This window comes from Rhopilema esculentum, chromosome 17 (assembly GCF_057945365.1).
Source record: "Rhopilema esculentum isolate cy_ngs chromosome 17, ASM5794536v1, whole genome shotgun sequence".
Classification (NCBI taxonomy): domain Eukaryota; kingdom Metazoa; phylum Cnidaria; class Scyphozoa; order Rhizostomeae; family Rhizostomatidae; genus Rhopilema; species Rhopilema esculentum.
Genome location: NC_142831.1, coordinates 5,948,971 through 5,961,199, shown reverse-complemented (window position 1 = coordinate 5,961,199; position 12,229 = coordinate 5,948,971). Strand labels below are relative to the sequence as shown.

The 12,229-nt window shown below is 37.1% G+C and overlaps 1 protein-coding gene across 2 annotated transcripts; it reads right to left on the bottom strand.

The window, feature by feature from the left end:
- Positions 1–911: 911 nt before the first annotated feature.
- LOC135696168 (uncharacterized) lies at positions 912–10,783 on the bottom strand. 2 transcript variants are annotated; one of them, XM_065215462.2, is made up of 8 exons: positions 10,361–10,783; positions 8,759–9,172; positions 6,867–7,163; positions 5,664–5,855; positions 4,978–5,254; positions 3,984–4,347; positions 3,002–3,125; positions 912–2,681 (listed from the first exon to the last, which is right to left on the bottom strand). In XM_065215462.2, the coding sequence occupies exons 1-8, from the start codon at positions 10,593–10,595 to the stop codon at positions 2,089–2,091; spliced, it is 2,496 nt and encodes an 831-aa protein (XP_065071534.2). In that variant the 5' UTR covers positions 10,596–10,783; the 3' UTR covers positions 912–2,088. The 2 variants fall into 2 exon arrangements, with proteins under 2 accessions (XP_065071534.2, XP_065071540.2); XM_065215468.2 differs by having other exon boundaries at positions 4,005–4,347.
- Between the last annotated feature and the right edge of the window lie 1,446 nt (positions 10,784–12,229).

The window sequence follows — 12,229 nt, the reverse complement described above, 5'->3', positions numbered from 1 at the left end:
GATATTTGAAGATGCTTTTTTAGATTATGGAACCCAATATTAAAAATTATATGGCTGTGATGTCATTACGTAAGGACTCTTTTCTTAGGTGGTCGGTAGCATTTTCATGATTAAGGCTATTCTGTTCACACGTGTCACCTTCTTACAGTTCAAGCTTTCTCTCCTTATCAAGAGCAGAGTAAAAAAGTCATTGAGTTTAGATCTCCTCATATATAGCTGAATTACAATAATCAAATATTGATGGATTCTTTCGAAATTATTATTTCAAGGCAGCAAATTCACTTTTCCTTTTTGCTATTAGATTTTGGCCATTCTGTTTGTCACAGAAAAATGCATCAACTAAAATACCAAAAAATTGGCGAACAAGAGAAAACCTAACATAGGCATAGAGAGAGAGAGAGAGAGAGAGAGAGAGAGAGAGAGAGAGAAATAGAGAGAGGGAGAGACCTCCCTGAATCAAACATGTCCCTGCAGCAGGTATATAACCAAATTTATAATCTTTTTTCAATTTCGGGTATGTATCAATTTCTCTACTGATATTTCACAGTTATCTAGCTAGTGTGCCTGATTATTTTGTTCCAATTCGTTCTTCTTTTTTCCATTTGTCCAGTTTCTACTTCTACCCGCATGTCTATCTCACCGTTTAAAAAGGTTTAAGATAAAACTTTGTCATGATTTATGTCGCTCAATGGCTTGGATATAATAATTGGGCCACTATGAAACAATCCGTTATTATTTCGTTGTAGTTAGTACCATTTCTATATACATCCAACATCGTTAAAGGCCTCCAAGTAACTGTAGCCTCTAAACACAGGACAAGAGACACGTTCGTCTGCTGCATAATTTAATGCAGTAAAGGAAAACAAAAATTCTGCAAGCTTGAAGGAATTGTGAAGAAAAGGACAACAGGCTCTGCAGTCGATTAATATGTGTATTTACTGAATGAAACAGAAATAACGATAATGTCACATGATTCTTGTAGAGAGGCTAGTCTATAAACTAGGAACAAAGTGGCTCGGATACCATGAATTCTCGATGATGGGTTCGTTTGAATGTTCGTTAGTGGGCTGGTGGAGGCTAGGGGGTGTGGTGATATTTGTGGCAGCGAATATTCCTAAGAGTTCAATTTAAAAATAAGGCACGGGTACCAAGATCTGTTTGCTATGCATAATTTGAATCTTAAACTTTCTTTCTTTGAAATCTTTGAGTGGAACAAGCTATTATACATTTGTTGTTTTATGGGTTTGGACTTTCGGGGAAACTTCGTCATGTATAGAGAGATGGCACCAGGGGTTTGTTTCTCGCAAAATATAACAAGAATTGAATGTTGAAGACTATGTAATTGAAAAAATACAAAACAAAAGTGGCTGTCCAACTAGAACTACAACTTTTGCGAACCACCAATAACATAATCGTGAAATAGTATTTATACATTTAGAGCAACTACAATTGTGTTGATAATTTTCTTTATCGTGAAAAACGAACTCCTGTTCTGGATACAAGATTCTACCATATGCTTCCAGATTGTCACTCAAACGTCGATCGAAATTCCATTTAAATAGCTCAAACGTAAGTGAACAGGGGTGGGAAAAATATTTTTAAAATGTGTTGCAATCCTTATAGCATTCAATTAGGGAAATGTATCGAAATATTCGCAAGAAGGGAAAGCATAGATTTTATTTGGAACTTCACTCCATTTGATGACAATTGGGCATAGATGTGGTTTCTTTGTGTTTCAACCTTATGTTGTCCTGCAAGTAGGCATACTCGCACTATTTCTAGAATTTCACTTGATCTACAAAATAATCTAGTGTGACACGATCATATAGGAATCAGATAATAAATACAAGGGATTGAAATAACATGATCAATATGAATGTGGCACGGTTAACACTTACTTTTAAAAACATGTTTTTCTATGAACAGCGAACGTCTTGGCGCAAAAGCGCAACATTGATTGTTCTTTCTGGTACAATAATGTTTTATACAAAATACATCCTGCTGGTTTGATATATTGAAGAGCTCGTGAGTGGCATAACAGCTGATTAACTCAAGCGTCCCCTTTATCATACAATTCAAACAAGCAGCTCAAGATTCCTCCACGTCATCCATTGTAGGTTCTGTGTTTTCAGTGGTGGTCGTTGCCTCCGCAGAAGACACGACTGATCCGTCATTAGCGGCGTCATCATCCGTTGTTGTTGAAGGTTGTGCCTCCTCAGTTTCCATATCAGATACAGCCATGCTTGGCAATTCTTCGGCTGATGAAGAGGCCGGTGCATTTTCAAGCGAGGACGAGGCTACGTCAACAGATTCAATAGCTTGTACAGCCTCTTGAGCCTCTGATGACGTAACTTGATCTTGCATTGATGACGTCAGCAGTACAACAGCCTCGTTAGGAATTTGATCTGATGTATCGACGGTTGATGTGCTTTCAGCCTGAGAAACTGAAGCCTCGATTTCAATTGTACCCGAATCAGTTACAGTGGCAGTTGCCAAGGGTACATTAGATTTTCCTGAAGTAACATTGTTCAAAGCCAAGAGGCCAATCTTTGCAAGTTGTTGCAGCTGTTCCATATTCAAATTAGCAATGGAGAAGTTTTCTAGTTGGCCTTCGGGCAGAGTGAGTGAGAAAGTTCCGATGGTAGTTGACTCTGCCGCTCCGTCCAGGCTGTCACCCTCATCTATAAAAATGGAGACAAACATATCTACTGTGCTTCACAATCCAGTTTTTTATAACAAAAATGTGTGAGAAAGAAAACATTGTTCCTCAAAGTGAATAATTAAAAAATATTAGACATCAAAGCTCTCTTAAATCCAGTTTATAAATCTGATTAACAATCTCACCCCTACCGAAATTCCTCATGGCAGTAGAAGACCTAGTCATCGATTTCACCACCAAGAAACTAGCGATCTCGCATTACCATATAAGGCCTAACATCTTTTAAAAATCATAGACCATTAAACACTCAAATGGAAACGAACAAAAAATAATTATACATACCTGATTCCCTTTTAATACCTCCGACATCGCCATTTGAGGCTAGCCTCTTAACAGCTGGTTCGCCATACATCTTCGCTGAAGATCTACGCTTTTTTGGCTTTGCTTGTGGATATCCTTCCGCCGGCTGAAAAAGTAAAAGAGTTTTGCAAGCAACGATGGAAGCAATACTGTACATACAATAATAGATCATTGGATCTGATTAGAAAGCTGATTCTAGAATGTCATATGCAAAGTTCGTGCAAATGTCGAAGAGTTTTTTAGCCAAGAATCTAAGGCTAGTGGTTCTAACTTAACGGGAAAAGGCATGCATTGGAACAAGAGGTCTCTAAAAAATTATAACGCAACGGTCATGCCGACATTGGATTTGCAAAGGGGGCTCTAGACTATTTTTAAGTTATCATTTTCCTTATATATGATGTTAGTTATAATTAAAGATACAATGTAAAACTGTTATAAACCTAAGGAAAAAAATGAATTGAAAAATAAGAATTAGAGAACATGGTTAAAGGGTTTATGGGAAAAATGGATAGGTACGACAGACGAAATGTCTTCTCTATTATTGACTTTTCAGCAGGGGAGGACACTTGGTCAAAGATGGGGGGGACTGGGGGCAAGCCTATTTTCTCAACAGGATGATGTCACATTTTACATTGTTTTAGAACAAAAGACTATTGTCCTCTAAAGTACTGGGGAGGCGGTCGTCCCCCTCGCCCCCCAGGTGTCCGCTACTGCTTTTCAGGCTAGTCTTTTAAGAGTTTTGAAGAGCTTTGGGTTCTAGATAAAGAGAAAAAGGGACGAATCTCGCAGAAAACTGCAGGGCTTGCAGAATCGGAGAAGCAATCTTGCAATTTTACATAAAATAACCACATGAGATGGGATGTTTAAGTAAGGTAGTGATTTAGATGCCAAAAAGCATTGGCAGTAGCGCCCCGTCACGGAATGTGCGATGATGCGATCTTTGACTCAAATAATAGAGACTTACTGCAGAATGATGCAAGCTTACCATAGGCAAGGGGGTGAGAGCACCTGAAATCAAATCAGCCTGAATCTGCTGGATCAGATTCTGAATTTCAATCATCGGTGGAAAGTATTTTTTATCGTGTTTCGGCACTTTCTCCTCCCCTGCGGCGACCATTTCTTTCTCCACGTAATTCCTTGCTATCTGTCTGACAACAAATGGTGACGTCACGCCCTGGCGAACGACCTCCTTCACTTTGGTTACGACTCTTTGGTTGATGTCTGTTCTGTATTCCCCAGACGAGGCAATAGAGTCTACTGTGGGAGTTGTTGATGCACCGAACATGTGATAACGATGGGTGCTTGCGTCGGGCAGTTGCATGTAAAGCCTAAATGTTAAACAGAAAATAGGAGTGAGATAAACATCATTATAAAGCAATTATGCAACCATAAAGTCCTAAGGCCTTCTTTTGAATTGTTGGTTTCAAGGTGCCTAGACCTTTACGGTTCCCAATCTGATTCTTGTTTCACATAAGTCAGGTCTTTGCCCATGGTAAAACTCTAAACAGTACACATCTCCCTACTAAAGCGAACCGTTTATCCACCATACCAAACAGCCTTGTTAGAGACTACGAAGCAAGGAAAACTTAGGCCTTCTTACACTGACAGTTAGATGCTGATATCGTCACATAGTTTTATTATTGAAGATAGCTGTAGTCAACAAGGTATTATCATGCAAGATTAATAAAGTATACAAAGTTTGACAAAATATATTTCAAATATTTCCTGGATCAAATTTCATCTTACGTTTCTTTTCAATCAGTTAACCATTGATAGAAAAATCTTGTATGTTTGCAATGATTCTCAGTTTTCTAAAACTGTTAAAGTTAGCATCCACAGAGTCATCTTAACGCTCCTCGTTCAGCATTGATTGAAGTTGCCAACAATTCTTCAATTAATACAGTTTGTTTTTACCCCCTTGTAAACCTAAAACTCTACCATACAATAAAATGACTTACCGTATTTCACCGCCTGACCACGTGTTCATTCCAAGTTCACGCAGTTGCTTTAAAGCCTGCTCTTGGTGCACTCTTAAAATTTTTGGATCCGTTGTTGAAACAACCTTAAACTCTGGGAACTTTCTCACTTTTTTTATAAACACCCTTGATGGACAGGTGAGGTTAACAACGCTCTTCAAAGATGCTTTATCCGCCGGTGAACTATTAAACATTCTCTTTAATGCGTTTGTCTTCTTTCTTGGTCCGTGCTCACATTCCATAACCGTGGCTCTTCGGCCTAAAAGAAACAAAATATTTTGTGATATTAACACTCCAGTCACCTCGGGGTCCTAGCCTTTAGTTACTCAAAAATGACAGTAATATATAAACAGAATAAAAATCTCAATACGTCGCTTTTTGCTTAATAAAACCTTGCTATCATTCAGTGCCATCATAACGGAATGTTTTGTACACGACAAACAATTATGTATTTACAACATAAAGCAAATATCATAAGAGACAATACTCTCACTATTTTTCTGAAATCCATCAAAATTACCATCTCCTATTAATTTAACTTACTGATACGTGTGTTTTACAGAATTTCATTCGAACTAACGCAAGAAGAACAAGTTAAGTATCTACACAAATAAAGCTAATAGAAAAGGATGAGTTTTGAAATCACCACCGTAAAACATCAAGCTTACCGATATTGATAAAGGGTATCCCGTCATATGGGACATGTTGGGATTTCCACATCAACCTCACTGTCCCGTTATCTTCTTTCACAGGGGACGGAGTCTGTCTAATTGCAAACAGGCTGTTTGTTTCTTTCTTGTATGCATTCAAAACTTGATCCATCTCGACTTCGTTCTTGACAAAACCATAGTAGCTATCACCTAAGAAAAACAGCAAAGTCATAGAAAACGTTTGAAAAACCTCTAAGCACAAGAGTACTTAAGTTCTGAAAGATCAGGACAGAAAGCAATGAGAAAGTACGGAACATTTAGTGACAAATTAAAAGTTTCACGTAAAAGAAATCAAAAATTCAAAAACGCTTAATCTATTCAGTTGATATAAATAATTTCACCAGTCATTTTTCGGCAGTTAAAAAACAGCATTTTACCTGAAAGTCTGATAGTTATATCAAATACTTTTAGCATTTTATTGATTAATAATGACTAATTGCTTAAATGTTTTTCCAGTCCGAAAAAGTCGTAGAAAATTAGCCATCACTTCCCTTGTCATTAACCTTATCTCAGAAATAAGCTTACAATTAGCTTAAAGTCTTAGTAAGTCGATTTTTATGTCGCCAAGTCCATTATTTCCCATGATTAGCACCATAGGTGTCATTGCACAACTAACATATCAACCTAAACCAGACATATCTTCTGACTCCACCCAAATATGGCATACTAAGTCATTGATCCTCACAAGACAAGATCAGTATAAATGGGCTGATACATAATAAGTCAATTGAATTCAATTAGACAAGATGTCAACACTGACTTAAGATTGACATGGATTTCACAGGAATATTAAAATCTCTACAATGAAATATTTTAGTTTTAATTTTTTACAGGCCAGATTTATAGCTAATATTTCTGTTGACTAGCTTATAGCTATTACATGAATAAGACATAAACATAAATCTTTGATATGGAAAAACAGGAAACAATAATGTATTGTAAGATGATTGAACAGACTTAGCAAAATTAATGACAAAGTAACCTGAAAATTTTACCAAGAATGCTACTTTATCATTAATGGCAATACTTAGCTTAATTAATGGCAATGTAACAATATTATTTAATTTCCATTTAAAGAGCTTTTGCAATGAAATTCACTTCATATGTTTTTACATATATAACTCAATGTGATAAAATTGTCAATTTTAACATTGTCCTTACCAATTTTTTGGAAATCTGCAAGATACTGTGCCCATGCTGGTTTTCCATCAAGATCAGGACCAGTGTATTCTTCAGCCGCCTCAACTTTCACCTCCTGATCTTCTGCATTAACATCCTTAGCATCGGCTTTATTTGCTGACGATGACAATGCACTAGATGCCAGTGCAAGGATATCCTGTGCAAGCGATACCTCTGATGGTGTTGGATATGCCTTGCCGGTTGCAGCTGCTTGTGCCTCAGCATTGGCAGCCACTTGAACAACTGCTGAGTCGTCTGTTGTCGATGACATTCTCTCACCTTAAATAACAAAAATGCATTCAAAAAATTACAAACAAACATTGTTGCAAAGCTAAAAAAAATTGACAGTATTTACAATGAATCCTGGATTCCTTTAGCCTTTAGGCAAATGAGTTATGTTCCTGTGATTGTCTGGTTGCAAAAACTAGGGACCCATTTTTTGTCCCTGTCATTTTAGAGTTGCAGATACAATGCATGAATGTCATGAAACAATGAAAAAGTCACTCTTCTTTTGGTTAAAAAAAGTTTCATAGAAAAACCACTTGACATTGTATTTAAATCTCAACTAAGACTGTAGGATATCCAGTTGACATTGTGGATATCTTACAGCCTAAATCTAAAAAAATGAAGATCTGATTTATTACTAAGTTGTTTGGCTTAGATTGTTTGCAGGGAATATGATGATGGCAAATTAACGCTATGAAATTTTTTTTTCTAGTTGAAAATTTTTCAAAAGTGGCAAAAAAGTTTTGCTTTTCAATAGGTGGGTTAGACAGAACATTTGTTTATTCAAAACAATGAACACATATGAAGTTTATATGTGCAGAATGATTTAAATATTTCCTGAACTGCCATGTTACACTGACAACTGCCAACACATGTGCTACATTTTCAGTATGCATCCTTTTAAGTCTGACTCACACAATGACCACATATATTCTCACTTAGATATTCTGACTAGACATCATTTAAGGTCCATAAATTTTCAGGAATTCATTTTTACATTAATCGTCTAAAGGTCATAAGTTCAAAACAGAATTTTTTTATATCTTTCCAGTATATATCAAAAGCATGCTATTTGGTGTATGGAACAGGACAGCTTGAAGGTTGTCACTCTGAGTTTCAAATTAATGCATATAAATGTTCACATAAAGCATGCAAGTTGGAGTAACATTTTAGAACCCTCCTGTTCTATAACCAAAAAACGGTAACAGTATTTTTACAACAGACCGGTAAACAGTAATTTTCATATTTCAAAAGCACATTTTCACTTGTGAAAGTTTTTCTTCAGAGGTAATATCTGCAGTGGCCATATTGTCTTTCATTGTAGTGCTATTATTTGCTTTTCTTGATGTCTCTGTATCAATAGTTCAAAAAACCCAACAACACATTCATAGTGTCCTCAGTCATGTGCATATTCCAAGTATTGTTAATTTGATCAACATTGCCCCTTACCCAGGGTGCATTTCATGTACTTAGGCCCGAAGATCTTCGGCATACAACCAGGCTTTTTTTGGCATTCGGCGTGCAAACCAATAAAAAATTTTCGTTAGTTGGCATGCTAAACATGAAGCCATGTACATAGTTAACGTAAAATAAAGACTCAAACACCACAGCTTTCTCTAATAATCAGTTTTCTTTGTCTGGCGCAACAATTTTACTAATTTACAGTTTTACTAACTCAACTGCTTTTATATTTTTGGCGTACCTAAACAAATGCCCCGGTGGACCTTCGGCATACAGTTGACATGGAATGCACCCTGGCCCCTTACTACTGGTCCAGTTTTTCTGCATGTTAAACAAAATCTGGCAAAGCAAAGGAAGCAATAACAACAATAACCTTACATCACAATAACAAATTCCTTTAAACTCACCAGTTAAACCAGATAGAATTTCTGCTACAGAATCACTTTGGCTTTTCCTAGAGGTGCTAACTGCAGTTGCTAACTCCTCAATTGTAATGGCTTGTCCACTTGTTACTGCCTCTAGTGGGTTCTGCAGTGATGCCATGGCAGCTGCAGTTGCTGCATCCACAGCAATAGCATTGGCAGGACCACCTTCACCATCTACTGGACCAGTGACAAGCAGGAATATAGCACCTTCTCCATCTTGACCTTGATCTGCTTGGATCAAGCTGACACCAGGAGGCAGCCCTGATATATGTGTGACTTCAGCATGTTGATCAGATGTAACATGTGATACTTGAGTCAAATTTGACAAATGGGTCTCCCCAACAGTTGTAATTGTTATGATCTGAGATCCATCAATGTTTGCATCACTTACATCAACTTAAAAAGAAAACATTTGCTACAACAGACAAACTTTCAATGTGAAGAAATACCTGGGAAATGGGTATTATTCACAACAATCAAATTCATGGATTTCCTAACAATACTGTTCAGAGTTTAATTATAGTGGGTCACATTGCATTAAAAAAATTTTTAACCATAATAATAGCCTTATAATTTAACCTTTATAACAGATGTAATGATCCTCTTCATTGTGAAAACATTTGTAACTTTAAATGCCCTCTCAATATTTTTTCCACCCCAATATGCTATTCGTAAGACTTGAAGATAGTCAATGTTTCACAAGAGAGCCAAAATTTCAAACCATGTACATTGGTGAAAAATTGATTTTGCGGAAAATTATGTCCTGCTTTTAAGGTCTGAAATTCACACAACAGCCTTGTTCTACTTTACTCCTCCTATTTAATTTAGTGCATAGGACTGTATTACCCTGGCAAAATTCTATAATGACCCCACTTTTATGAAGGAGAACAAATTCCCACCCTCTAAAGTTACTCACAGAGAACATCTTTATTTGCCTTTCCCCTTTCTATTGGAAAACATGTTTTGTGCCCTGGTTTGGTTCTTAAACTATAAAAAACAATTCTCACTGTTCAAAACAAGTCTTGGGCCCAACTACAGCCACCAATAATTATCATAAAATAAATCTCACTGAAACTGAATATGCTTTTTTACTACCACAAAAAGCACCATGAAAATTTATAACGGATCCACGCGAACACTAAAAACATCAATACATGATAGGATACTATGTTTTAGATCTCACAATATACGCAAATTTGCTAATTATTCAGTGGCGATTATACTACAAGGGATTTCTTGAATTGATATAAACTAGCATCTACCACAAAAAACTTTGATTAAAATACGAAATTCATTTTCCCTTTCGCGATGAAGGGGGCGTTTGGTGCGTGAGAATTGACTGATGCCCCAGAATCCAAACACATCAAACATCAACCATGCACCAGTGATTCTCAAACTAATTTACGATCAATTATCAGAAATTTTCATGCTACATAAAATGCTTGGATATTTTGAAAGATCCACTAATATCTTAGGCAAAAATCGCATGGCTTAGCGCCCTTACGGAAGGAGTTTGCTCCGCCAAGAGGGTTTAATATGGTCCGAACCAACGAACTAAATTTGGCGGTTAAAGTTCACAAATACCTTGTGGGTCGACGGGTTGAATTTCGGTCACATCAGTAGAAGCAACCGCTTCATCTTGAGTTGGTCTTTCAACTTCTTCAATGCCTTGGTCGGACGAATGAGGAACTTCGGAAATGTCCCCATCATTTGTCGATGTTTGAGCTTCACTGCCTTCGGCAACATCCATGGAGCCTTTCACGTTTTCGTCGACCGAATCACCGACAGACTGGCTTAGCGACGAGCTCTCTGTCTCCATGATTTGATTCTTATTTGGCGTTAAATATGAAATCGCAGTGATAAAATAATATTAAAAGGTTTGAGAAAGTTGTAATAGCTTTGATTTTTCCCTCCAAAAGCCTCGTTCAACTTCGTTTTCAGACGAGACTCTAACATCCACTCAGCCTACGCGCCATGTCGAGAACAAGAAGGGAAGACAAGGCGAGAACGAGGCGTTTAGTGTATCAATGCGCATGCTCTCAAGAAATCTTTCAGCTCTGATTGGTCGAAATAAACAATAGCTGTGACGTAGAGCAGGTGGCTGATCAAATTGTGAAAAGATGAATGAAGGTAACACACATCATACTTTGACAAGCATTAATTTGATAAAAAAGATAATGCTGCCACAAAAAGGCATTCATACCACCTTGCTATGCATTCATGTGCTGGCTAGGCCCGCTCTTCATAAACATTTGGGATAATGCTCCTGCATGTTTTAACACACACAGGTGTTGGTAAAATTCGGATTTCTATAACAAAACAAAATGTCAACGAAAAAGGCTTTCTTGAGACTCTAAAGAATTGAATAAATGCACCTCTTCTCCAAAATTTCTGTGTCAAGATTTGTGAAGTGGATTGATCGGGCTTTTGGGTAAAGCCATGGGCGTAATGCTATGAAAGGAACAATAGGATTCCCTCATTAAATAAAAAAACATGGATAAGATAGTTACATTTCATCATTTTCTTGGCACCGTCCCTACCTCTACCTTTCCTGGCTCTACACGCCTGGCCGTTGCTTTCAACAGCTGTCAATCTCAAAATCATTTCAGTAAATTGCTCTCATTTACAAAGGTTAATAGAAGAAATTGTTAAAGAATTTTTGAACCTGGATTTTAATTTCTACAATTACTTTGATAAACGAGAAAATAATGAACTAGAAAATGCGATGTCCTTATCCACAAGCACCAGCATTGTATACGTCATAGGCCAAAGCACGTATTATTTTTTTGGTCTGGCGCTTACCCTGGAAGTGATATTCCATTAATGTTTCTTCAAATATAAAGCCTTGGTAATCAAAACTGACAACTGGTAGGGGAAATGGCATTCCAATGCATGTTCAAAAGCAGCATACAGATCACAGCACGGTGTTCGTTGATAGCTGCCAAATAATACGACATCTCGTAAATACCTTTCATGGCAAAATCACAATAAAATTCCAAACAAAGTTCACAGACCGTGTTCTCTACCAAGAAAAACTCTTCAAACATATCTATGAGTGGTCATCAATAAAACGTCAGGAAAAAAGGGTGTGTCCAGTTTGGGCGTGACATTTTTAACGTTTTGGATGAAAAAATTGTTCTCAAAGTAAGAAATTGGCGTGATGCTTCAAAAGTTATCCTCCCAGAGGTTAGAGAACATTGATAAATAATTTTTGTTAAAAAGATACAGTTAAGGTAAAATAAAGAAAACACCAACACAAAAAAGATAAAACGAAAAACAATGATAAATATTGTGAGTCTAAGAGTATAGCTAGTACCCTTGGGCATAGAGGTTGTGGGGCTAGGGGGCGTCTCATGGACGGGGCAGATACTACACGGTTAGGGGGCTTAGCATGGACTTTTGACAAATATTTTGTCTTAATTAGAGTAGAGCTACCCGAAAAGTGCCTGAAAT

What these genes read in the sequence shown, in the direction of transcription:
- LOC135696168 (XM_065215462.2), bottom strand. Translation starts at nt 10,595, where the DNA reads ATGGAGACAGAGAGCTCGTCGCTAAGCCAGTCTGTCGGTGATTCGGTC. An exon ending in GATACCCTTTATCAATATCG is followed by an intron (nt 5,255 to 5,663) that starts GTAAGCTTGATG and finishes TGTTTCTTTTAG; the next exon opens with GCCGAAGAGCCACGGTTATG. An exon ending in TGGTCAGGCGGTGAAATACG is followed by an intron (nt 4,348 to 4,977) that starts GTAAGTCATTTT and finishes TTTAACATTTAG; the next exon opens with GCTTTACATGCAACTGCCCG.